General features: G+C 56.8%; 1 protein-coding gene across 1 annotated transcript in view; it reads left to right on the top strand.

Annotated features, from left to right (window-relative positions):
* The window catches only part of PTPRN2 (protein tyrosine phosphatase receptor type N2), a 624228-nt gene that overhangs the window by 219364 nt on the left and 377607 nt on the right, over positions 1-27257 (top strand). The window contains exons 6-9 of the mRNA XM_069587259.1: positions 4926-5286; positions 19911-20126; positions 21445-21485; positions 22570-22919. Coding sequence (XP_069443360.1) covers positions 4926-5286; positions 19911-20126; positions 21445-21485; positions 22570-22919 — 968 coding nt within the window. The remainder of the gene's footprint in view (positions 1-4925; positions 5287-19910; positions 20127-21444; positions 21486-22569; positions 22920-27257) is intronic.

Genomic DNA, 27257 nt, shown 5'->3' with positions numbered 1-27257 from the left:
GGAAGCACAGAGCTCGGGCCTGGAGTTGTTGTTCAGCTTCCACATGTTTATTCCTTTTAAGCCGAAACAAGGTCCCCGAGTTGCCTCCTCCAGACCCGCTGAGCCCAGTTCTGCATTTTCCAGCGGGCAGTCTGCCGGTTGGGCCTGCGTCTCTGGGGCTCTGCCGGAAGCTAGGCCTGGGGCCGCATCCCAGCTGGGACCCCCTTCCCGGAGAGCTTGTCTCCTAATCCAGGAAATGAGGGTAGTCATGTCTCTACGCGAGGGTGGCTGAGAGCGTCAAGTCAAAGCCTGGCCTGGCCCTGGCGCTCGGAAAATGCCACCCATGCTGCGACCGTCATCCTGAGTCCTCCGGGCGGACTCTGCAGGCGGCACGCCTGTGCCCACCTCGCGCTGACCTGGGCGCACAGGAGGCAGCGGCTGCCTGCCTCGGAGCATCCCCTGAGCCTTCTGACCCCAGGCGTGAGGCTGTGGGTGCAGCTGAGGAGGACAGAGCGGGAGGAGGGTGTGCTGGAGCAGAGGTGAGGGAGGGCGGCGGGGGGGCGACACCACACACGCTTCCTGTCGTCCGTGGTCTTTGAGACCAGTTCCAAGCCACTTAATGTGACATCACGGGCAGACGTTCCGAACTGAACACCCAGGGTTCACATTGCTGTAAGCCTCCTGGGGAAATCGTCGCCCCTGTGGTTTGGAATTAAACACCTCTTCAACCTCAGATTTTGTGAGCTCTAGAAGCTGATAGCACGCACAGCAGAGACAGCACAGGCACCGTGGTCAGAGAGGGGCCAGCGTGGGGCTCTGGACGGAGGAACGCTGCCCTGGGGACAGCGCTGTCAGCAGGAAGGACACCTGCCAGCTACCAGCGCGGGAAGCGGGCTGGGCACGTAGAGCCTGAAGTGTGCCGCACTGACAGCCCCTCCACTGTGCTGAGAGAGACCAGGAGCAGCTGGCTAGCTTCGCCCTCTATGGCCTGAGCGCAAGAAGGCAGGGCGAGCACCCCATTAATGCTCTGGAAGCGGGAGCTTTGAGGCTCCCTCCAGCCCCCAGACCTTGCTGCCCCCGTGCACTGTGGGGCCGCCTCGCTGGGCAGCCTGTGGACAGCCCCACCGCTTCATGCTTCGTCACGCCCGCAGCAAGCGTGTCTTGATCAGCGTGCTTGTCAATGCTGCCTTCAGGCTGTGAGACAAACTGGAGGCAATGTTTGTTATGTGGTCAAAAGATGGCCCAATTTGGGCTTCCTAGTTTGTTTTGGATGCTTGGCACAAGGGAATATCTGACGAGCGTGAGTGACCAGTGTATACACAGAAATCTCCTTCACTCAGCGTCTGCTGGCTTGTGGCACCTGAGAGCCTGCAGGCTCTGGCAGGCTGAACTCGTAATTGAGTGATCTGGGACTGGGGCCGGCGGACTTCCATGGGAGGAAGGAGCCCGACTTTCGGCTCCAGGACCCCAGCCCCGGCACGGCTCGGGGCAAGGGGAGATGTCCAGGCAAGGAAGTGGCGCGAACTGTGGCTCCAGGAAGCGGCCGTGGTTCCCCAGCTCAGGATGACCACTGCCTTCCAAGCTGCCTGTCACCAAACCTCTTTGACACTCTTTCCACTACCAAGTCTGTGACTTGATTCCATTTCAGTCGGCAAGCTGTTTGAAGACGGGCCCATGTTTGAGACATCCTTCTCCCCCCGTCCCCCTCCCCAAAATGTAGACCATGGTCCAGAGCTCAGCACAGAGCAGCGTTGGTGGCTGTGACGCTGGTGATGCTGCTGATGGCTGTGATGCTGGTGATGCTGGTGATGCTGTGATGCTGCTGATGCTGATGGCTGTGATGGCTGTGATGCTGCTGCTGCTGCTGCTGCTGGCTGGAGCCTGGCCAGTTCTCATGCTTTTCAGTTGCTAATCTCCTGATTTGGGCAACTGTTGTCTTAACGATTACTCAGCATTATCTTAGGGAACCTAAGGTCATAGTTCTGTTGAATTGAAGTTTAAAACACCTTCAAAACAGGGCTTTGAGAACTGTCCCAGAATCTTACTGACTCAGAGGTGCGAGTGGACAGAGTCCACCAGATTGCTGCCCCAGGGCTTGTGCCTGGGTCCCTGAGTCTTATAGGACGCGCAGGTGTGAGATGGTAAAGAGAGCAACATCACTGGTGTGAGCGGGCCAGAGGCAAGCCGCGAGGAAGCGGGAGCCCCTCCATGTCTGTGCTGGGTGCCACGGCCACCCCCACTGGACTTGGAGTTAGATGACCCATTAGGGCAAAGGTCACTGAGAGCAGAAGTAGGGTCCGAGCCAGGGGCCAGCGCCCTCTGCTCGCTCGCTCAGTCAGGACATGAAGCCACAGACGGGGTTACCGTGAGGACTCTCTCTGCCCCTGACCCATGCCGGCCTGGGCACCTGGCGGTGGGGTGCACAGTCCCCAACACCAGGGCCCCCACAGGACCCGGCATGACTTGGGAGAGCTGGCGTTTCTATTATTTCACAGTCTGCCTGCTAAAACCCTCTCTCCCTCTTCACCTTAACCTGGCTCAGAGCACACAGGACCCCACAGGCTGTTCATCACGGTCAGTCCCAGAGCTCGCTGGCCTGACGGTCACTCACCTGGAGGGCCCGCGGGGCCTCCACCCCCCTCTCCACTGACCGTAACGGAAGGCCCTTCGAGCAGAAGCTGCCTTCGCACATAGAGAGCCGGTGCTTCTGGCAGGTTGATGAGCCTCTCAGAGGCCGTCCAGCCCCGCGCTGGGACCCCAGGCCTTCCTAGGCAGCCTTGCTCAGCGGGAGTTCAGCTGAACTTGAGATTGAGACTTGTACCCAGTTTGTGCAGAAGTGCGAGGGCTGTTTGCTGTGGAGACGTCTTGTCTCCTCCCGTCCGTCTTTCCCTTGTGGATCTTTTCTCCCTCTAAAGGAAAAGCAGTTGATTTCAGCCAGCACTTGGATGGAATTAAACATTTTTATGACAACTACATTACATCCCTGGTGGCTCAGCTGGTAAAGAATCTGCCTGCAATGCAGGAGACCTGGGCTCGATCCCTGAGTCGGGAAGAGCCCCTGGAGGAGGGCAACCCACTCCAGCATTCTTGCCTGGTGAATCCCCACGGACAGAGGAGCCTGGAGGGCTGCCGTCCATGGACTCGCAGAGTCGGACACAACTGAGTGACTAAGCACAGCGCAGTTGCATCATTTTAGAAATAAACGCAGTGAGACAGGTGATGGTCAATCTCCTGTAACAGAGGAAGACCAAGCGTCAAAACGTCAAGCGATTGGCCCAGGTTCCTATGTGAGAAAGGGGAGCAGCGTGCAGAGCCCGGGGTTCCGGATCCAGGCTCACTGCCCCCAGATCCGTGCTGTGGGCTAAGCCCCAGGGTCACTGATAGAAACAGACAGCAGCCTTGGGAGTCTGAACCACCGTCGTAGGTTCAGTGGTGGCTAAACGTCTTAGCTAGGTCCCCAGGCACGCACCCCTGGCCCAATACTGTGCCCCAATGGAGGGGCACGTGGAGAACAGGAAGCCCGAGATTCTGAGAGCTTGCGGACCCCGCACCCCACCCGGAGTGCACGGTGAAGGCCACGCTAAGTCAGACCCTAGTGGGAAATTACTGTTTGTCCATGAACTTTTGATGGCGCCGTGTCAGAGGCAGGACACTAAGACTTCTAAGGTTTTTACAGCCGCCCTCAAGGTGAGGAAACTGGGCCTTGTTCTGTGGGCAAATCAGAATGTGATGAGACCACACCCTCCTGGGAGAGTGTCCTGAGTGAGGAGGGAAGGCAGGGGAGGCCAGGGAAAGGCCTGGATCCGCACTGTGTGTGTGAAACCAGGGGCCCCGGCAGCGTCGCCGGCTGGGCAGCACTGCCAAACGGATCGGATCCAAAGTGGGTTTCAGTGACCAGGGAAGAAGGGAGCTGCAGGGAAACAGAGACGTCAGACACAGGGTGCAGCCCTGGGGAGCCCCTCTGCGGAGCCACAGCAAACCCCGGGGCGGGGAGAGGCCTAGGCAGACCTTCCCGGCCGACACACAGCACGGGAGAAGAGGTCGGCATCGCTCCGCGGCCTCCTCACCGCGCAGGCGGCCGGAGGCAGACAGGGGTCACTGCGGTAAGACGGCGACCGCGGACAGCAAGCCTGCAGGCGGGAACGCGGTCCGCGGCTCCTGCATAGTCAGCGCAGGGCCGCCCAGCCGTCAGCCAGGAGGAGGAACCCACGTCCACACAGAGGCTTGTACAGGGCGGTTCACAGCAGCGTTCCTCACATCAGCCCCAAGGCGGAAAGGGACCCAAAGGTTCCCCAACTGATGAATGAAAACACAAGCGCTTCCTCTGTCCTTAGAGCAGACTTCAGGGGTACAAGGGAGCGCGGCACCTACCGCTGCCTGCTGGCGCAGCTGGGGTGGGCATGGTCGGGCGAGAAGTGAGGGGAAGCGACACTCGCTCAGTCGTGTGGGACTCTGCGACCTCGCGGACTACACAGCCCGTGAAATTCTCCAGGCCAGAATACTGGAGTGGGTAGCCTTTGCCTTCTCCAGGGGATCTTCCTGGAACGGAAGGTCTCCCGCACTGCAGGCAGACTCTTTACCAGCTGAGCCACCAGCGAAGCCCACTTCTTGCAAGAAGCAGACGCCAAAGGCTGCGCGGGGCTGCCCTACAGGAAGCGTCTGAACACGCGGGAGAAGGACGTGGATGAGCCGCTGCCTGCGGGAAGGGAGCCGGGAAGGGGTGCAGGTGTGCGGGCGGCAGACAGGTGGTGTCCGTGCCGGAGCGCACGGATGGGCCGAGGCTCCCGGCGCCCGGGCTGCGCTTTGGTAAAGCTGCTGTGTTAAGACTGCGGGAGGACCGCGGACGCGCCCGCCCATCGGTGGAGGCGAACCTGGGCGCGCTCCGGGGCCACTCCCGGGCGTGGCTGGCGATGGGCGCTCACTCCGTTTGTCCCCCGCCCCTGCAGGGTGAGGACCCCCTGGCCGACAGCATGCTAACCTTCGTGGCCCAGACGTCCGGTCTGACCTACGCTCCCGCGGCGCGCGCCGACCTCGCAGGGGGCCGCCCCCTGCGCACGCTCCGCCGGCTCCAGCCAGACGAGCTCAGCCCCAAAGTGGCCGGCGGGGTGGACAGGCAGCGTCTGGTGGCTGCACTGGGCGCCTACGCAGCCCGGAAGGCCCCTGCGCCCTCCAGGGACGGCGACCCCGCGCCCCGCGGCCTTGTGCGTGCGCCTTGGAGAGCGCCCCGGGTCCTGTCGGCGGCGCCGGCGGCCCCCCAGAGATGGCCTTCGCCTGCGGACCCCAGAGACGCCCCGGTCACAGACGATGGTAAGCACCCTGCGCCTTTTCGGAGGCTCCAGTCTTTCTCTGGCACCTGCCTAGGCTGGACCTTCGAGGGTCTCTTGCCCTACCCGGGGCTCCCCCTTAGAGAGGGGTGGGGTGTGGGAGGTAGCCAGGCTGGTCCTGTGGGGAGGAGTGTCCGACTCGGGGCTCAGTGTGTGGGTCTTCTGCCCTGGCAGCCTCGCTGCTCCCTGGCCTTGTTGATAAGGATGCTGGGGGAGGGTCACAGGCCCATCGGGCCCACACGGTGTCTGCAGGGTTGGCCATGAAGGACGTCACTGCTTCCACGCCTCTCCTGGGCCAGCTCATGCTCAGCTGCTTGGTCTGTGGGTATCACGGGTCCCCAGGAGACCCCAGCCTAAGTGCCGTCCCAGTTGCTGCAGGGAACTTGGGCCTATGAAGTGACCGACCCCCAAGCCACACCCCAGCACCCTGGTGTGAGTCAGCCCCACAGCAGTCATCGCTGGGGGACCGATGACCGCTGGCCCGGCCTGGTCTCTGCGACGCCCGGGGCCCTCATCTCTTCTAGCAGCCTTTCCCTGAGACCGTAAAATGTGAAGTGAGATTGGGATCAAGTCTGACTTCCCCTCTGAAGATATGCAAATCATATCATCAAGCAGGTAGCGGATTAACAGAAAACACTGCGAGCCTGTCCAGTTAGCGCTCCCCCCCCCCCCAGCAGAGGCCACTGAAGCCGCTGTGAGTCCCCTGTTGCCCACGTTGTGCCCTTCCGCTGCTGGCTCTCTCCTCAGCCCCTTTGTCCAGACGGCCGCTGTGGTGCTGCAGCTGGAGGGGTGCAGAGCTGTGACTGCGGGCAAGGGTTAGGTGGTCATCGGCCACTCCCGTCCCGGGGGAGAAGGCGCACTGGGCTCAGCTGGTCCTGGTGGGCGGCCTGCGGGGAGCTCTAAACCACAGGCTCCCCTGGAGCCCCTCTCGCTGGCCTTGCCGCTTCCCACTGCCCGTCGTTCCCCAGTGCGGTCGGTGGTCTCCAGGGCCACTGTGCTCCCTGATCTGGCCCCGCTCAACCCACCACCGCTGTCCACATGCTGTCGACGGCGAGCCTGGCCCGCGATGGGCAGGCAGAGGCCTGTGTGTGGACCCCCTGCCCCTATCCATGGTGCTGACGCCACCGCCCCTGCCGCGTGTGCCCACCCCGCCGATGTGAGCGCCCTTTCTCTGGCTCCTTCCTCATCGCCCCTGGCCTAACACAAGCCCCGTTTGTCGACTGCCTCTGCCCCGGATGTTGGAACCGGGAAGAGAGAAATACCGTCTCAGGCGGCAGGTGGCCGGCCCCTGTGTCTGTAGGGTCCCCGCCCCGGGTTCAGCTCCCCCCGCCCGCATCACTGGCCCCTCGCGCTCCGCACACTCCGAGGTGCGCGGCTTCCGGAACACCCGCCGGAGATGCTTCTCTCTCCGTGGCCCTTACTAACGGCATCTCTGGGCTGTGGTTTTCCCTGCGCTAAGCTGCAGTGTCGGGTATCTTTTTATATACGTTGTCTTCCCAGCTGCACCGTGTGCTTTAAACGGAGTCACGTAAGATGTCAGTCAGGGAACAAGCAGAGAGCCTTGTAGGACGGACGCCCGCGCACGCCTCGCTGGGCTCCGACAAGCAGCTCCGAGCTCCTCTCGCTGCTTCTGTGACCCCGCCCTCCCCTGCACAACCCCGTCAGATTTCATCTGTCACGCACGGCACTGCATTGCCCAAAGACACAGCTCTCGAATAGACCTCAGGAGTAGCTTTATCACGTGCTAAAGTTGATGCTGATGTCTTCATATCACCAAACAGCTAATCCATGCTTAAATTTTTCAGTTGAAAATTTTCTTTACAGTTGGTTCTTTGAAGTCAGATCTGAAGAAGGCTCATTGAATAGGGGGCTGTACCTGTTAAGCCCCTTTTAAACTACAGAAGCTTCCTCCTCCCTCCTTTCTCCCCTTCCATCATTGTTTTTTTAATATCTGAAAGTTTCAGGTGCACGACATTTTAGTTTGGAACCTGTGTGCACTGCAGAGTGATCACCACCAGAGGCCCAGTTGCCTCCCTTCCCCATGTAGCTCTCCCCTGCACTCAGCTCGTGCCCACCACCCCTTCTCCTCTGGTAGCCACTGATCTGTTCCGCATATCTATGGGTTTCTGTTTAATTTCGTTTGGTTTGGATTCCACATGTGAGTGAAATCCTATGGTATTTGTCTCTTTCCACCCGACTTATTTTACTACTTAATACCCTCTAGGTCCATCCATGTTGTGGCAAATGGCAGAGTTCCACTCTTTTTCGTGACTGCGTGATATTCCATTATATAGAGAAGGGGTAAAGACGTGGTGTGGCACACACACCCCACCTTATCTTTATCCATGCGTCTGCTAATAGACACGCCGGTTGCCTCCGTATCTCAGCTGTTGTAGACAATGCTGAACATGGGCTGCATGTTATATATGTGTTTTGAATTAGTGTTTTTGCTTGTTTTGGGATGAGTACCCAAGCGTGGAACTGCTGGATTATATGGTCGTCTTTTTTTGTTTGTTTGTTTCTTGAGGAGCCTCCATGCTCTTTACTAAAGTCGCGGCACTGACTGTGTTTCTGCCAGTAGCCACGAGTGTTTCCTGTTCTCCACATTCTGTCCAACGCTTATGTTTCTTTTCTTTTCAATAACAGCTGTTCTAACAGGTGTGAGGTGATAGCTCAGTGTGGTTTTGATTTTCATTTCTCTGATGATTAGTGATGCCGAGCTCCTCTGTACATCTTCCTTGGAAAAATGACTCTTCAGATCCTCAACCCATTTTAAAAATTCAGGTTGTTTGACATTTCTTGTTGTCATTGTTGAGTTGTATTAGTTCTCTTTATATTTGGGGTATTAACCCCTTATTGTTATATGCTTTTAAGACCTCTTTTCCCTTTCAGGAGGGTGCATTCACATTTTCATAATGACATTCTTTGTTCTGTAGAAGCTTTTCTTTTCTAGCAGTCAGCGAACTAAAATGGACTGGAATGGGTGAATTTAACTCAGATGACCATTATAACTACTACTGTGGGCAGGAATCCCTAGAAGAAATGGATTAGCCATCATGGTCAACAAAAGAGTCCAAAATGCAGTACTTGGATGCAGTCTCGAAAACAACAGAATGATCTCTGTTTGTTTCCAAGGCAAACCATTGAATATCACAGTTATCCAAGTCTATACCCCAACCAGTAACGCTGAAGAAGCTGAAGTTGAACGGTGCTATGAAGACCTATAAGATCTTTTAGAACTAACACCCAAAAAAGATGTCCTTTTCATTATAGGGGACTGGAATGCAAAAGTCGGAAGTTAAGAAACACCTGCAGTAACAGGTAAATTTGGCCTCGAAATACGGAATGAAGCAGGGCAAAGGCTAATAGATTTTGCCAAGAGAACACACTGGTCATAGCAAACACCCTCTTCCAACAACACAAGAGAAGACTCTACACATGGACATCACCAGATGGTCAACACCGAAATCAGATTGATTATATTCTTTGCAACCAAAGATGGAGAAGCTCTATACAGTCAACAAAAACAAGACCGGGAGCTGACTGTGGCTCAGATCATGAACTCCTTATCACCAAATTGAGACTTAAATTGAAGAAAGTAGGGAAAACCACTAGACCATTCAGGTATGACCTAAATCAAATCCCTTATGATTATACAGTGGAAGTGAGAAATAGATTTAAGGGCCTAGATCTGACAGATAGAGTGCCTGATGAACTATGGATTGAGGTTGTACAGGAGACAAGGATCAAGACCATCCCATGGAAAAGAAATGCAAAAAGCGAAATGGCTGTCTGGGGAGGCCTTACAAATAGCTGTGAAAAGAAGAGAAGTGAAAAGCAAAGGAGAAAAGGAAAGACATAAGCACCTGAATGCAGAGTTCCAAAGAATAGCAAGGAGAGATAAGAAAGCCTTCCTCAGCGATCTATGCAAAGAAATAGAGGAAAACAACAGAAAGGGAAAGACTAGAGATCTCTTCAAGAAAATTAGAGATACCAAGGGAACATTTCATACAAAGATGGCCTCGATCAAGGACAGAAATGGTCTGGACCTAACAGAAGCAGAAGATATTAAGAAGAGGTGGCAGGAATACACAGAAGAACTGTACAAAAAAGATCTTAACGACCTGGATACTCACGATGATGTGATCACTAATCTAGAGCCAGACATCCTGGAATGTGAAGTCAAGTGGGCCTTGGAAAGCATCACTACGAACAAAGCTAGTGGAGGTGATGGAATCCCAGTTGAGCTGTTTCAAATCCTGAAAGATGATGCTGTGAAAGTGCTGCACTCAACATGACAGCAAATTTGGAAAACTCAGCAGTGGCCACAGACTGGAAAAGGTCAGTTTTCATTCCAATCCCAAAGAAAGGCAGTGCCAAAGAATGCTCAAACTACCGCACAATTGCACTCATCTCACATGCTAGTAAAGTCATGCTCAAAATTCTCCAAGCCAGGCTTCAGCAATACGAAAACCGTGAACTTCCTAATGTTCAAGCTGGTTTTAGAAAAGGCAGAGGAACCAGAGATCAAATTGCCAACATCCACTGGATCACGGAAAAAGCAAGAGAGTTCCAAAAATAAACATCTATTTCTGCTTTATTGACTATGCCAAAGCCTTTGACTGTGTGGATCACAATAAACTGTGGAAAATTCTGAGAGAGATGGGAATACCAGACCACCTGACCTGCCTCTTGAGAAATCTGTATGCAGGTCAGGAAGCAACAGTTATAACTGGACATGGAACAACAGACTGGTCCAAATAGGAAAATGAGTACATCAAGGCTATATATTGTCACCCTGCTTATTTAACTTATATGCAGAGTACATCATGAGAAACACTGGACTGGAAGAAACACAAGCTGGAATCAAGATTGCCGGGAGAAATATCAATCACCTCAGATATGCAGATGACACCACCCTTATGGCAGAAAGTGAAGAGGAACTAAAAAGCCTCTTGATGAAAGGGAAAGAGGAGGGTGAAAAAGTTGGCTTAAAGCTCAACATTCAGAAAACTAAGATCATGGCATCTGGTCCCATCACTTCATGGGACATAGATGGGGAAACAGTGGAAACAGTGTCAGACTTTATTTTGGGGGGCTCCAAAATCACTACAGATGGTGACTGCGGCCATGAAATTAAAAGATGCTTACTCCATGGAAGAAAAGTTATGACCAACCTAGATAGCATATTCAAAAGCAGAGACATTACTTTGCAGACTAAGGTCTGTCTAGTCAAGGCTATGGTTTTCCCAGTGGTCATGTATGGATGCGAGAGTTGGATTGTGAAGAAAGCTGAGTGCCGGAGATTGATGCTTTTGAACTGTGGTGTTGGAGAAGACTCTTGAGAGTACCTTGGACTGCCAGGAGATCCAACCAGTCTGTCCTAAGGGAGATCAGTCCTGGGATTTCTTTGGAAGGAATGACGCTGAAGCTGAAACTCCAGTACTTTGGCCACCTCATACGAAGAGTTGACTCATTGGAAAAGACTCTGATGCTGGGAGGGATTGGGGGCAGGAGGAGAAGGGGACGACAGAGGATGAGATGGCTGGATGGCATCACTGACTCGATGGATGCAAGTCTGAATGAAGTCCAGGAGTTGGTGATGGACAGGGAGGCCTGGCGTGCTGCGATTCATGGGGTCGCAAAGAGTCGGACACGACTGAGCGACTGAACTGACTGGTTCTTCGCTGTGTAGAAGCTTTTCAGTCTGACATTGTTCTGTTCGTGTGTTTCCTGCATGCGTTTCCCTTGCCTTTGGTGTCAGATCCAGGGAAGTATCTCCAGGATGCCATGAAGTCGCTGTGTGTGTTTTCGTCTAGGACTTTCAGGATTTCGGGTCTTAGATTCAAGTCTTTAATGCATTTGAAGTTAAGATTTGTGTGTGGTGTAAGGTTGCAGTATAGTTTCATTCTTTTACATGTGGCTGTTCAGCTTTCCTGACACCATTTACTGAAGAGACTGTCTTTTCTCCCTTATATATTTTTAGCTCCTTTATTGTAGATTAACTGGCCGTACAAGCTCTCAGCTTTGCTCCATTGATCTGCGTCTGCTTTTGTGCCAATACCTCGCTGTTTTACAGCTGTGCCTGCATGTGTGGCCAGTCATGTCTGATTCTTTGCAACCTTGTGGACTGGGGCCCGAGGCTCCCCTGTCCATGGAATTCCCTAGGCAAGAATCCTGGAGTGGGTTGCCATTTCCTCCTCCAGGGGATCTTCCTGTCCCCGGGATTGAATTGACATCTCCTGAGCCTCCTGCATTGGCAGGCAGTTTCTTTAACCACTAAGCCACCTTGGAAAACCCTTGGGGTAGTATGAACAGTTTAGCAATATTAATTCTTCTGATCCATGAGCAAGGAATGATAACCTTGCCTGCTAGAGAATTCTTGGTTGAAAGTGGTTTCCTTTCAGCACTTTGAACATGTCATGCCTCTCTGTTCTGGCCTGCGAAGTTTCTGCTAAAAAACCTGCTGACAGCCTCATGGGGGTTCTCTTACATACAACAAGTTGTTTTTCTCTTGCTGCTTTTAAGATTCTCTCGTTATCCTTAACTTTTACTGTTTTAGTTGTAATACGTCTTGGTGTTAGTGGAGATGATGGAACAATGGACTGGTTCCAAATTGGGAAAGGAGTACGTCAAGGCTGTATATTGTCACCCTGCTTATTTAACTTATACACAGGGTACATCATGAGAAATGCCCGGCTGGATGAAGCACAAGATGGAATCAAGACTGCTGGGAGAAATTTCAGTAACTTCAGATATGCAGATGACACCACCCTTACGTCAGAAAGTGAGCAAAAACTAAAGAGCCTCTTGATGAAAGTGAAAGAGGAGAGTGAAAAAGCTGGCTTAAAGCTCAACATTCAAAAAACTAAGATCGTGGCATCTGGTCTCATCACTTCATGGCAAATAGATGGGGAAACAATGGAAACAGTGAGAGACTTTATTTTCTTGGGCTCCAAAATCACTGCAGATGGTGACTGCAGCCATCAAATTAAAAAGACGCTTGCTCCTTGGAAGAAAAGCTATGACCAACCTAGGCAGCATATTAAAAAGCAGCGACATTATTTTGTCAACAAAGATCCATCTAGTCAAGGCTATGGTTTTTCCAGTGGTCATGTATGGATGTGAGAGTTGGACTATAAAGGAAGCTGAGCGCAGAAGAATGGATGCTTTTGAACTGTGGTGTTGGAGAAGACTCTTGAGAGTCCCCTGGACTCCAAGGAGATCCAACCAGTACATCCTAAAGGAAATCAGTCCTGAATATTTGTTGGAAGGACTGATGCTGAAGCTGAAGCTCCAATACTTTGGCCACCTGATGCAAAGAACTGACTTCTTGGAAAAGACTCTGACGCTGGGAGAGACTGAAGGCCGGAAGAGAAGGGGACAACAGAGGATGAGATGGCATCACCGACTCAATGGACATGAGTTTGAGTAAGCTCTGGGAGTTTGTGATAGACAGGGAAGCCTGGTGTGCTGTAGTCCATGGGGTCTCAAAGAGTCAGACACCACTTAGCAACTGAACTGATGTTTTGTTGTGTCTCTTTGGGTTCATCTTCTCCAGAATTCTGTGTGCTATCAGGACCTGCATATCATGTCCAGTTCTTTGCGATCCTGTGGACTGGGCCCCTGCAGGCTCCTCTGACCATGGAACTCTCCAGGCAAGAATCCTGGATTGGGTTGCCATTTCCTTCTCCAGGGCATGTTCCCAATCAAGGGACTGAATTGACGTCTCCTGAGCCTCCTGCACTGGCAGGCAGCCTGGATGTCTGTTTCCTTCCCCAGATTTGGGAAGTTTTTATCTCTGTTTCTCCCACTAGTTTTCTGGCCCTTTGTCTCGTATCCTTCTGGAGTCCCCATAAAGAAGACATTGTTTCACTGGATCTTGTCCCAAGGCCCTTTAGGGTGTCTTCACGTTCTCTTTCATTTTGCTGCTCAGTCTGGGTGAGCTCCACCGCTTGTCTTCCAGCTGCTGATTTCGTTTCTACCTCATCTAGTCTGCGGCTGAACCCTTCCAGCACGTTTTTATGTTCAGTTATAGCTTCTATTTGGAACTTTCTTACAATTCCTATCCCTTCGTCAATCTCTGGTTGTGTTCATCCATTCTTCTCACGGGTTCAGTGAGCGTCTTTATTATTTCACACCCTTCCAGGTGAGTTGCTTATCTGTTTCATTGAGTTCTTTTTCAGAGGTTTTGTCTTGTTTTTTTCATTGGAACATATTCCTCTGTCTCTTCATTTTTTTGCCTAATTTCTCTGTGCCTGTTTCTCTGTGTTATTAGATGTATCAACCACCTCCCCAGTCTTGAAGGAGCGGCTGTTTGTCAGAGGTGTCTTGGGGGCTCAGAGGTGCAGCCCTACTGGCCACCAGAGCCAGGGCTCAGGGGATGTTGCATTGGGGCCAGGGTTATGATGGGACACTGGTGGGCAGCATCATTGCCCGACTGGCTGAGACCCCGGAGGTGCTAGGGTGACCCTACCCTCAGCACAGCGCTAAGGGTTTAGGTGGCAGATTTCCATGCTGGTGCCTGCAGTGTCTCAGTCCCTGGGGAGCAGCCCATGTGATCTTGTCCCTCCAGCAGGTGCTTCAAGGTCAGTGAGTGGGTGCCCTTCCTCTGTGGCTGTGCTGGGCACCCAGAGGGCTGAAGCACAGATGAGAGGTGTGGGTGACTCAGGGCGGGTCCCCTCCTGCAGGACGGTCGAGTCCAATCCGTGGCAGCATGGCTCAGGAGAACCCATCCCTGCTCCCAAGTACGTCAGTCTGACCGCAGACTTCATGTGTGTGGGGAATGTGTGTTTGGTAAAAACTTAGACACGAGACCCTCTTCCTTTGTTTATTCAGTATTTACACCTTGTTCCTGTGAAAAAGCTTGAATTCACATGACATTAAAAGCCCCGCATGCAGTAGGAGCCCGGGAAGGGTGCGTGCCGGGACGCGGGGTGGGGTGCAGCCGCCGGGCCTGCGTCTGCTCAGGACGGAGCCCCAGTTGGCAGCCGGGAATGCGGCTCACTGAGCGCTCCTCTCGGGCTCTGTCCCCTGCTCTCCACGGGAACCAGAGCCTCTGAAGACTGTTTGCTGTGCTTGTAACCAGTTGTGAAAGTGGTGAATGGTTATGGGGGACCCCGAGTTCTCCATGTGCAGAGAGCAGGTTGCCTCTGAGCGTGCCGCCCTGGGTCAGCACCGTGCGCGCTGCTGTGCCCTCTGGTGCCTGGGCGTGTTTGCGAGGCCTCATCCCCCACCGCCAGCCCACCCGGGGTGCGGCCCGCCGCTCCCCTGCCCAGCCCCCCCGGGGTGCAGCCCGCTGCTCCCCAACCCAGCCCTCCCGGGGCCTGGCCCGCTGCTCCCCAACCCAGCCCTCCCGGGGCGCGGCCCACTGTTCCTCACCCCCCCCCACCCCACCCCCCACCCCCGGTCCCTCTGGCTCATCTGCCGGGGCTTGCTCTTCCTCCAGCTCTAGGTGAAAATTCAGGCGAGGCTCATGAACCCTGGGCACCCTTAGGTGATGAAAACTGCCCCGTCCACGTTTTGTCTGTAAAAGCTGAGGTGCATGCATGCCAGCTCTGGTCCAGATGTGGCTCTCAGCTGCGGAACTGCAGAGTGGAGCTGCACGCCTGGCCACCTGCCATCCAGCCTTCACTCGGAGAGGGTTCACAGCTCTCACACCCAGAGTGGATCCTGTGAGTGGGATCCAGGCGCCCTGTGGGCTCAGCCCACTGAGCTGACAGACAGGTTTCCAGGGCTGGTCCCGGGCAACCCTTCCCAAGGCGTTTCCTGTTCCAGGCTGCATTTGTCCCCCAGCACGTGTCTAGGATGCTCCCCTGAGGGTTCAGCCTCACGTGAATCTAAACCAACCATCCCTTAGCAACACTTAGACTTCCAGCCTCACTACCAAGTGAATCGCGTGAGCAAGGCCGAAGCTGGTTTGATTTTTTGTGCTGTGACTCTTATGTGTGATAGAGATTGGTGCCTGCAGTCTGTGAGTATGAACTCCGTGGCCTGCGTGGGTCCTGGGTGCTCTGTCCCGGCTGCGGGCTTTCCATGCGTCCTGAGTGATGCATGCCGCCTGGCTGGGACGCCACAGGCCCCAGGTCGGGAGGAAAACACAGCCTGCTTGTGCTGCTTTCAGTGGAAACAGACAGGAAGCCAACGTGTGACAGTTATGCCCGGATCTCCTGGGTGGAGGCCCAGGCGAGGTCAGGAGAGAGTAATAATCTCTCGCGGAATTTGTCTAAACCCTTTGCAGAATACCGGAGATGGACTCTAGCAATTATATGAATTGTATACTTTCTAAACAAAAGGAACCCAGGAAATTCCTCCTGATGATGGTGGTGGTGGTGGTGGTGATTGTGAGGGCGATAGTCTTTATGGTGATAATGGTGGTGGTGATGTGGATGGTGGTGATGAAGGTGGTGGTGGTGGTGATGGTCATGGTTATCCTGGTGGTGGTGATGGTAATGATGGTGATGGTGGTGGTGATGGTGGTGGTGATGCCGTGTGTGTGTGGACCTGCCTGAATGGTGTACTCTCATGAACACTTGCTGACAGAGGCACTTGGGAGTAGGATCTGTCTGCCCAAGTCGCACCCTCTGTGGCAGTGGCTTTCTGGTGAGGCTGGCTGCTCGCCGCTGTGTCTTCTCTGGAGCTGCAGCGCGTGCCGGGGGCCCTGTTCAGACGTTGCTTCCCGGGGGTCGGGCCCGTGGCAGCTGTGCAGGGAGCCGGCCTCCTGCTCCAGGCCCCCGTATCTTATGTCCTGACATTTCATGTAATTGCTCCACTAGAGCCCACTTGGCACACTGAAAGCTACTTAAAATGTCATTAAAAGCCGGCCGGAACTTGGAATTACACGGCGCAGCTGACAGAACAGAGCTCCGCTTTGACGCGGGTGGCGTTTGACCGCGCTGCGGTTCCTCCTCGGGCCACGGGGCCGGCTGCACTCTTTAAAGAGGGCCTCCTCGCCCCACTCATCTTCAGAGGCCGACAGCGGACACCTCTGTGCTGACTCAACGTGGGTGGCAGCGCTCCCGTGGTGGGTGATCCCTAACTCGCGTTGCCCACTCTCCTCCGAAATGGCCAGCCCCTGAGCATCTCGCACTGCACTCCTAAGGCTTCCTGGTTGCCTTTCACTCATGATCTGAAAAGTCTCCCTTTTGTGTGGGAAGAGACAGTGTTAGCGGTCTGTTATCATTCCGCTTTGAAGGCGGGTGCTTCTCACTGTGTCACAGAAGCCGTGGGAGGCCCGTCCTGTTCACTCGTCTTTAACTCAGTGAGCACGAGCTTTCTCGTGCTGTGCTTCCCTCAGATAAGGAGACGAGAGCGGAGGGACACCAGAGGGAAGACGCGCGGTGGCCTCGGGAGGGTGTCCCGAGCTGTTAGACATCAGGACAGGTCGTTGGAGGAGGGCACAGCTCCCCCCTTCGCTCTGCTTGTTGGATATGGCCGACAGTCTGCAGCTTGATTTCGTTTTCTCTGTAACCCCTTCCAGTGGGAATCCCTGCCTCGTCTACACAGGCAGGGCCCGAGACTGGAAGGGTCTCTGCAGAGCACTCTGTAGCCTCACACGATCGTGGCCCTCGTCTGTGGTGGGTCTTCTAGGATTTGTGGTCTCACTTGCCCTGCGTGGATTGCATAAAACATACCACCAGTCGATGGGATGCTTTGAGGAGCTGTTGAGGGCCCAAGGTTCCCAGACTTTGGGAGCTGACCTCATAAGCTCCAGCCTCGCCGTTGGTCACTGTCTGCTGGGCTCAGCGCCGACCCCTGCACCCATGTCCATCGCGCCCAGCCCTGCCGTAGAAGCCCGTGTGGACACCCAGTGGCTCCGCCTGCCCCACGCCATCCTGCCGGGTTCCTGCGGGAGCCCCGTGTGGCCGCCCTGCTCTGCCCTATCTCAAGCCTGCAGGCCTCATGACGTTGTGAATCAGTTGACGGCTCACTACTCAAACCCAGCAGGGGCTTCTCGTCCCACTCAGCAGAATCCTGGGGGCTTGTTGCAGTCTGCGAGCCTGTGAGCCCCCACCCTGTGCCGCCGCTTCGCTGCTCCGGCGCCCTCTGGCCATCCTCTGTCCTTCCAGCCGCACTGCTCAGGGCTTTGCGCTCATCTCCTGTGCCCGCAGAGCGTGTCCTCCGGGTGGTCCCTGGCTCAGGACCCCCTCCCCGGGTCTCTGTGAGCTTTTCTCTGACAGTAACTGTCTGAGCATCTGCCCTTCCCACTGCCCCAGCCTCCAACTCCGGGTTATCATTTCCGCAGCCTCGTCAGCACCAGGACCTTCCCTGGTGGCTCAGACGGTAAAGAAGTCCACGTGCAGTGCGGGAGACCTGGGTTGGCCTTGAGGCCGGCCATCAGCACAGCTCGGGGGCTTACCTGGGTCATGAGACGTCCTCGTGGGGTACAGTTGGGGCGGGGCGCAGTTGGAGCGGGGGTCTGCCTTTTGTACCCTCACTAGCATGGATGCCACCCTGTGGCTCGGGTGGCGCAGTGGAGACCTGGAGCAGATCCCGGGTGAGCCCCGGGGCTCAGCAATAGAGCGTCATCCTGGGCCGCCTTTCCTGGCTAAGTTTGCGTCCAGCAGAAACACACGTTGGATCCCATACTTGTCAAGACCTCTCATTCGTGCACTGATCCATTTCCCGCCGGGGTCAGTGTCCAGGATGCCGTGGTGGGTCTTGCGTGCTCTGGCCCCTGGAGGATGGCGCCTGAGGGGCCTGTCCTGTCCTCTGACCCCAGGCAGTGTGTCTCCTCCCCTCTTCACCCTGTCTGTGACCGGACAGTGAAGGGTGGCGTGTTTGTGAGGTAGGAGGCTTAAGAAACCGCTGAGCGTTGTTCTCGCCTTTCACTGGGCCTTAGTTTCTCTCGTCTGTAAATAGCACGGGCCCTTCGTCAGTCCAGGAGAGCGGGAACCCTGGCCGTGCTGTGCGCGCTGGGAGGGGTAGTGCGCGCCTGGAGCCCCCGCGCGCTGTGTCAGGCACGCTTTTCTGTATTTTACAGTGTTTGTGGGGAAATGGGAAGTGTTTCCCCGAGTTCACCGCTGGAAGTTATTTCTGAGCAAGTGTTGGGTCCCTGAACGTTTGAGGGGCGTCTGTGGGGCTGCAGGTAGGGCTGTTGGGGAGGGGTGCGGGCGCAGGGCCTCCCCAGGCTCTGGGGCGTGGCCTCTGGGGCAGCAGCACCGGGAAGGCTTCCAGCTCACTTCCCTCCAGGGGGAGCTGTCTCGAAGCGCAGGTTTTATTACTGTCCCGGCCTGGTGAGACCAGCAGGTCGGGAGAGCGTTCTGATGGAAAGATGGCTTCCCTAGAGGCAGATGCTGGTGGGGTGGAGGCAGGGAGCTGCGGCGGGGCCTTGCGGTGGTTTTGCAGGAGGTAGGTGAGGCAGGCAGGGTTCGGGGCGCAGGTCTGGCAGGTGAGAGGTACTCTGGGGCAGAGGGTGGCCCCGGCTGCTGGGCTGGGGCAATCAGAAGGGCTGGCGGCCCAGGGGGCTGGGACCTGTCTCTTTTTCAATAATGCGAAAATGAATGTCTTTCTTCCACTCTGGCATTTGAAGAATATTTTCGCTGGGTGACTAGACTTCTGAATTTAGACACGTTCCCTCTCAGTGGTTCAAATGTGTCCCTCATGTATAAATGGCCTAGTGTGTAACTGTGCATCATGTCACGTGTGTCAGTTACGTGTGTGCCCGTCCCATCACGTGTGTCACAGTTACGCGTGTGTGCGTGTGCATCCGTCACATGTGTCACAGTTATGCATGTGTAAGTGTGCATCCTGTCACGTGTGTCACAGTTACGTGTGTGTGTCCCATCACGTGTGTCAGTTACGCATGTGTGTGCATCCCGTCACGTGTGTCAGTTACACGTGGGTGCGTGTGCATCCTGTCACGTGTGTCCTGCTTCCAGGGCAGGGGCGTGTCCTGGCCCCCGGGCGGTGTAATGTCTTGTCCGCCTGGTTTTCTCGGGGGAGCCTGGCCGTGTGCTGCTCTTTGTTCCTCTTCCTGGAGCTGACCGAGGGCCTTGAGCCTCGGACTTGATGCTGGTCGCTGGCCCTGGGGGTATGTGGGGTTGGTGCTGGCCCTGGGGGTGTGTGGGTTGGTGCTGGCCCTGGGGGTGTGTGGGTTGGTGCTGGTCCTGGGGGTGTGTGAGGTTGGTGCTGGTCCTGGGGGTCTGTGGGGTTGGTGCTGGTCCTGGGGGTGTGTGGGGTTGGTGCTGGTCCTGGGGGTCTGTGGGGTTGGTGCTGATCCTGGGGGTGTGTGGGGTTGGTGCTGGTCGCTGGTCCTGGGGGTCTGTGGGGTTTCCCTTCCTCTGCCCCTCCCTCTCAGGTCCTGTCTCACCTCTGCTACCCGATGCCGTGCCTGTGTGCCAGGGTTCTCTCTGTCCTGCCGATCCCGGTCCTTCCCGAGGTCTGCCCACAGACTCACTGGTCCTTGTTCCCCATCAGTCTGCGGGCGGCCTGTCCAGGGAGCTCTAGGCTTCAGACGCCCTGCTCTGCCCCCGCAGCACTTCCGCTCGGGGGTTCCTGCTCCAGAACTGTGTGCGCCGTCCCCCCGCCTGCTCCTCGGCCGGCTTCACCTCCTCCTCCTAATGATGCCCTTGCTTTCGTGTGTCTCCCTTTTGCGTGTCTGTCTAGAAGCTCGTGTTCAGACACTGCTGAAGGACCTGCGGAAGCGCCCGGCCGGTGTGGAGGGTCTGAGTGCCCTGGACGTGGACGAGGTGGCCCGTGCCCTTGCGAGCGCAATGCCAAGTGGGGGCATGGCTGGGGTGCCGGGCGCGGCCGGGAGGAGCGGTGGACGCGGAGCGGAGGCGAACGGTGCGGGGGCCGCCCTGCACAGAGACCGCGTGCCAGGTGAGCTCACACGTGCGTGCACCCAGGCCACAGGCTCGCCGCACGGTTCTGCCTGCTTGCTGCTGGGAGATGGGTCTGCAGTGACGACTTTGGTCCATGTGACCCTGCCTCTGGACGCTCTCCTAACGGGCTGAGCTTGCAGGGCAGGCATGTTGGAGGGTGGGCTGCGCTCTGGCGAGGGAGGGGAGGCGCCTCCGTGCAGGGGCAGGGCTGGTGGAAGCGCTTTGTGTGGGGTTTGTGAGTGAGAGTTAGGGTCAGAGACTCCAGTGGTCAAGTGAGAGGGTCTGTACGAGGCTCACACCCGCCTCCGAGGGGCTCCAGCGAGAACGCAGAGACCTTCATACCATAACATACACACACCCTTCTCACACACTCACACAATCCACATCACACACACAAACCCACATGCCGTGTCACACACTCAGACACTCACCCACCATATGCACACGCAGACACTCACCCACATACGGTCACACACTCACACTCACTCACCGTACACACACTCACAACCCACATTGCACACTCACACACAGGTACACTCACACAGACGCACACACTCACCCAGTCTCACACTCGCATACATGCACGCGCAGACACTCCCTCCCTCGCCCCCAGCACACACACAGACACACACACAAACACCCGGCAGCTCACGCACACGCACGCAGACTCCCACACTCACGCTCACTCACACACACAGACAGCGGCCCGGCCCTTGGGCGTGGAGGGCTCACCCGGCAGGCTCGTCTCCCTCTCTGGTCTGTTCCCAGGGTCAGGCAGTGACCCTGACCCCTGGGCGGTGCCGGGCACACAGTGGGCCCTAGGAGGAGCCGGAGAGGGTGCAGGGCCCCCTCTGGTCGGGGGATGGGCTTGGCTGGTGCAGGAGAGGATGCCCATCGCTGTCTGGAGGAGGTGGTCTCGGGCGACGGTCCCTGTGCTGGGCTGGGGGTTCTCGGGGCCGGCTGCCCGAGGAGCCATGCACAGCTGCTGCTGTGTCTTTGGAGAAACGGCCACGGCAGAGAAGTAATGCAGCTGAAGGCGCCTTGAGCCGACATGACTGGGCCCGCACTCCGCGCCCCTCCTGTGACTGCTCTCTGCCCTGGCCCAGCGGCTCCCCCCGCTCTGAGCGGACATGAAGGAGCAGCGTGGCTCTCTGGACCTGGTGTTGCAGCCCCTCAGCGGCCACCCTTGTGCCATGGAGCTTACGGAGGGCACACCGTCCCTGGCCTGTCAGGGCGTCGGGCAGTGGTCCTCACACCGCAGAAGGACCCTGGCGTCCCCCCCGGCGTGTGGTGACCTCGTGCTGTGTCTTCCACAGAGAGCAGACTGCAAGACAGCGACGGGGGACTCTACCAGGAGGTGAGGCCCGCCCGCGAGCTCAGGCCCCTGCAGCGCGAGCTGTGTCGCCTGCCTTCTCATCCGTACTTCAGGAACATAGGGGAAATAGGAAAACTCTTTCAGGGAAAAGAAAACCCCTCATAATCTCAAAATTGAGAGAGATCAAGAAGAGTACACACAAAATTGTATGTATTTTAATATACACTGTTGTCTGTTTTCAGATTAGATGCTAATGTATGTCCATTGTAGGAGTATGGAAAATGGTCAATACAGGCAGCACATTAATATCCCTTAGAACTTCGTCACCCAGGGAGATGGGGGGTCACATCGCGCGACAGCACCGCACGCCCGCCTTGTGCCGTCAAGGCCGCCCCGTGTGTACCGGTCACCGGGGTCCCTTTAATGGACATCAGCACCCCTGGATCCTTCAGACCTGTGCTGTCCACGTGGCAGCCGCCAGGCACACAGGGCTGTGTGGACTCGAATCCACTAAAATTAAGTAAATAAAAACTCAGGTCCCCAGCAGGGCAGCTCCTGGTAGACAGGGGGTGGTGGGGCTTCCATCATGCCCAGGTTTTCACGGCAGTGCTGGTCAGGAGGGTCTGGGAAAGGCTGGACGTGGGCAACACCTACCCACTGAGGGGCCTGTCCTCCTGCTGAAGAGCCTTTGCTGGCCTGTCGTCGTCTCATGGACGCAGGAAATCTGTTCACAGGCAAGGGCAGCGCTGTAGCTGTAGACACTCTGTTCTGTGGGTGGGAAGGAAGACCGTGTGGGAGCGCTTCTCCGCAGGTCGTGTTAGCGGATCCTAGCTCCGTGCCTGAGCACCAGTGGGGAAGGAAACACTGACGATTGTTCCAAATGTCCATCAGAAACACAACGTGGAGGGAGGTGTGGGGCCTGGGGACACGGTTCCTAATTCCAGTCGTAGGGGACTAGGCCAGCGGAGCTTGGGGTCTCCAGACGAGATGCACATGGCCAGACCCTAATTCTGCCCACTGTGGGCCCCAGGCCCACATACACCAGCACCCCATGCCCTGAGCATCCAAAATGGACAGTCTGTCTGCCGCTCAGGGCACGTTCCCATGCTGATTTCCTTTCTGCCAGGTGAACCGTCTGGGCGTCCAACTGGGGGACTTCCTGCAGGGCCCTCGGTCTCCATTCCTGCCTGCAGCCCCCCGTCTCACCGAGCCCTTCAAGACGGAGAGCAAGAAAGGGGATGACGCCGAGGCCTCGCTGTCTTCGGAGGAGGAGCGTGCGGGCGTGGAGAACGTGCGGAGCCAGACCTACTCCAAGGAGCTGCTGCAGAGGCCGCTGCAGGAGAGGCCCGGGCTGGGCACGGCCCCCCAGGAGGACCTGCACCTCGGGGCTGGCGCACAGGAACCCCCCGGCCCAGACCTGCGGCTGCAAGTCCAGGCCCCTGAGGAGGAGTATGGCTACATCGTGATGGAAAATGAGTGAGTGGGCGGTTCCATCTCTTGTGGGCACGATCTGGCGCTGCAGGCCAGGGACATGCCCTCGCTTTTCCATGCTCACCTGGAGGCGGCCCTGCTCCTGCAGTGCGGGAGAATGGTCGGCAGTCAGCCTGTCCCCCGGACCCGTGTTCTGGGCGGGGACCCCGAGCTTGAGGTCAGTCCTCCACTAACCAGCCCGGACAAAGCCCTGCGGCTCCCTGGCCCTGTCCCCACGCCCCGCTGTAGCTCAGAGTGAGGGGCGCCTGTGGGGCTGGAAGCCCAGCAGGCTGGGTGGGCCTGGGGTGCCCAGGGCAGCGGGCAGGATGGGGGCTGTGCTGAATGCTGGCTCCACACCCAGGAAGTTCCAGAAGCTTTACACCGACCGCATCCCAGGGTATGTGTCACCCTTCAGGGGAAAGACACGCCTCAGGGCACTGATGTCCTGTCCTCACCTTAATCTGACGGGAGCCTGACACGGGACACGGTGCAGCATTGCATGCCCGCTGAGCAGCGGGGTCGGGCCCGTCCTCAGCCCCATCACCGATGAGCCTGACATGGACGCCGTGGTTTGTAACTGTGCTTTCTTCAAGGGACGGAGGCAGTGTGTCCAAGGGGAAGCATGTCTGTCTGCGTGCACAGGCGTGTGTGTGTGCAGGTGTGTGTACAGGTGTGTGTTGAGGGGTGTGCAGGTGCGTGTCCATGTGGTGGTGTGTGCAGGGGTGTGTACAGGTGTGTGTTGAGGGGTGTGCAGGTGCGTGTCCATGTGGTGGTGTGTGCAGGGGTGTGTACAGGTGTGTGTTGAGGGGTGTGCAGGTGCGTGTCCATGTGGTGGTGTGTGCAGGGGTGTGTACAGGTGTGTGTTGAGGGGTGTGCAGATGCGTGTCCATGTGGTGGTGTGTGCAGGGGTGTGTACAGGTGTGTGTTGAGGGGTGTGCAGGTGCGTGTCCATGTGGTGGTGTGTGCAGGGGTGTGTACAGGTGTGTGTTGAGGGGTGTGCAGGTGCGTGTCCATGTGGTGGTGTGTGCAGGGGTGTGTACAGGTGTGTGTTGAGGCGTGTGCAGGTGTGTGTCCATGTGCTGGTGTGTGCAGGTATGTGCAGGTGCGTGTTGAGGGGTGTCCAGGTGTGTGTCCATGTGCTGGTGTGTGCAGGTGTGTGTGCAGGTGTGTGTGCAGGTGTGCACACGGCCCCACCTCGTCGCTGATTTTGCGCCATAGTGCACATTGGCTCGGGGGCGAGCCTGCTTCCGTGCTGGCCCCCGTGGAAGGGGCTGGGTTGGAGCTGGGACCCTCTCCCTCTCCTGACCCCGCCGTGGCCTCTGTGCTCTTGCCTCCATGCATGTTTGCTCTCGCTACACTGCACGCTGCAAACCCAGCCCGCGCCAGAGCCAAACGGAGCGGAAGGTGCCGGTCTTATCTGTGTTGGGCTGGCATCTCTCAGGCCTTTTCTGAAGACGCGCCTGCCCGTTCTGGCCTCGTCACCTCCAGACGGAGACCGCGCTCTCTCTGCCTCCACTTTCTTTGCTCAGAACTGTTAGCTCCCGCCGCGTGTGTCAGAATCCCATGTGACACAGACGCACGGGGCTTGGACAGTGGTCCTGCCGAGGGCACAGCTCCAGCTGTCGAGTCAGACCCTTCCTGCTGCCCAGGGGGACCTGTGCTGGGGGTTTCCCATTTCATGGCAAACACTGCTGCCGCGCGTGTGTGTGCGCTGTGTGTGTGTCCCTGTGTCTGCATGTTGTGTGCATGTTTCCATGTCTGTATTTCGTATGTGTTTCTGTGTGTATGTGGAAGCATATGTGTGTGTGCTGTGTGTGTCCGTGTGTGTCATATGCATGTTTCCATGTCTGTGTGTGTGTGTGTGGGTACGCGTGTGTGTCCCTGTGTTTGTGTGTCGTGTGCATGTTTCTGTGTCTGTGTGTGTGTGTGTGAGTACGTGTGTGTGTACGTGGGTATGCGTGTGTGTGTCCCTGTGTGTGTGTCCCCGTGTGTGTGTGTCGTGTGCATGTTTCCGTGTCTGTGTCTGTGTTTGTGTGTGAGTACGTGTGTACATGGGTACGCGTGTGTGTCCCTGTGTGTGTGTCCCTGTGTGTGTGTGTGTCGTGTGCATGTTTCTGTGTCTATATCTGTGTGTGTGTGTGTGTACATGTGTCTGTGTGCGTGGGTACATGCATGTGTGTGTACTTGGGTGCGTGTGTGTAGTGTGTGTGTCCCTGTGTGTCCGTGTGCCGTGTGTGTGCGGCCGCTGGTGGGACCCCCACTCTGCGGCTCTGAGTGCTTTTCCTCCCGCCAGCGTGTCCTGATGCTGGAGGACTGGTCCCAGCACGGGTGTGGGGTTGCTCCTGTCTGGGGCACGAGTGTGAGTCGGGAAAGTGCTGGAGAGGGTTCTGACCTCGGGAGGACTCTGAGTCTGTGTGAGCCATGGAGGACAGAGGACGGTGGCTTCAGGGTGGGACCTTCCAGGCTGAGCATCCTCCGCATCACAGGACGTCCAGCGCGAGTGGCCGGCACCTGGACGCAGGGAGACCCTCGCGTCGGGCTCGCCGGTTGCTCTCGCTGACTTTCGTGTAAGAGGGGGCCGCTGTCAGAGGGTCTCTTCTCTGCATCCCAAGTCCATCCCCTCGGCCGCACCTCTGGGCCTGAGCACTGACCTGCTCTGAGCACTGGCAAAGTAAAAGACCACTGTTTTATCTTGGCTTCTTCTGCCAAGTGGAAGGTCTGTGGTGCAGACAAGAGCTCTGTGTCCGTAACTCAGTCTGCCCCAAGTGGGATGCTCACAGACACACAGAGTCTCCCCTCTGTTTTCAGATTAGTGGGGATTTGAGGTTCTCTGGGGTGGGATTTCACCAGGTCTCAGCTTAAGCCTTAATGGATCAGCTATTAACTGACAAGAATCCAACACCATTCTATTTTTTTTTTAATAGAAAAGGACTTTGTATGTTTGGTTTTTCACAAAAGGAGAAGGAGCGTGGTGGGCAGCTTGGCATTCTCTCTGAGGTTCACGGGGACCACGCAGCTGACCTCACTGCCTGCCTTGCCCTCACTCATACATTTCCTGGTGGGCAGGCAGGAGTCTGATCCTCCCCGTTTGCATTTTCACACTTGTCACAAACTGGGTGGATTCAAGGTGTGTGAGGGGCAAGGTAGCCATCCCTGGTCCTTCCAGGGTGATTTATTTGAGAGTTATTTCAAGTCAGGCTGACTGCAGAAGGCCACGGTGGACAGTGTGTGGTAAAACAGAGAAGAGCCCGCAGTCACAGTGGTGACGCAAGCGCTGAGGCCCCCGATCCTGGACGGCAGCAACGCAGGTGCTGGGGCACCGGCCAGCGAGTCCCGCGGGGCCCCCAATCCTGCACAGGGGCCATCCCAGCTGTGGAGCCTGAGTTCGGGGAAGTGAACCTGCAGCTGGAAGCCTGTGCAGAGGTGCTGCCCACCTCGAGTGGCTTGTGGACGAGGAAACCGAGGCTGGACCCTGTGAGCCCAGCAGCCCTCCTGTGGCTGCAGTCCGGGGGCCTGGGAGGCGTCCCCACAGCCTGGGCTCAAGGACTCGGGAGCCCCGGGAATGGGACGGAGCCACGAGCCCCTGTCCGACAGGCTGGATGGGGGAGCAGGTTTGTGTTCCTCTTCTTCGCGCAGAGTTGAAGTGCACACGAGCAGGATGCTGACCTAGGCCCAGAGGCCTGGCCAGTCACCCCACCCAGTTCCCGCTCTCCTGCTGCTCTGGCACAAATCCCAGCGACGGTGTCTTAGAGGCGTGCCGTGAAGTGTCTCTAAAATAGCAGGATTCTTTCTTTCCAGCACACGTGATGCCACACCACACCTGGGAAGGAGCCCAGATCCCTTACTATCATCACGCACGTAGCCAGTTCCCATGTCTGTGTCCAGAACCTGTGTGTCTGCTGGGTGGCCTGGGAGGCAGAGGAGGTGGCCCCTGGTCGGTGGCTCTTTGCTCTGCAGTGGCCAGGAGCCGCGGGCTCATGTTCGGAGGGATCCAGAGCTGGGCTGGGCCTTGCAGGCTGCTGTCGGCTGGAATTCTAGGCAGAACTGGAGGGTATTTCACGTTGCCTGGGCTCTAACCATGGCGGGCCGGAAAGTGAGAGAATGCCATCAAAGTGCAGCCACGCCAGTGTCCCTTGGGCCCCAACCTTCCAGGTCAGCGTGGCTGCATCTGGCTGCCAGCAGGTGCCAGGAGGAATGATGGTATTAGGGGCTCTTGTGGTCTCTGACCGTGAGCCCCCTGCCCCCATTGGATCCTTCTGCTGCAGCAAAGGTCTGTCATTGGGGTGGGTGGGCAGGGGAAGGAAGCCTGGCCCGGCCCGCCAGCTGGGCCTGAGCCTGGCCTCA

This window comes from Ovis canadensis, chromosome 4 (assembly GCF_042477335.2).
Source record: "Ovis canadensis isolate MfBH-ARS-UI-01 breed Bighorn chromosome 4, ARS-UI_OviCan_v2, whole genome shotgun sequence".
In the NCBI taxonomy this organism is placed as follows: domain Eukaryota; kingdom Metazoa; phylum Chordata; class Mammalia; order Artiodactyla; family Bovidae; genus Ovis; species Ovis canadensis.
This window is presented reverse-complemented; position numbering and strand designations above follow the sequence as displayed.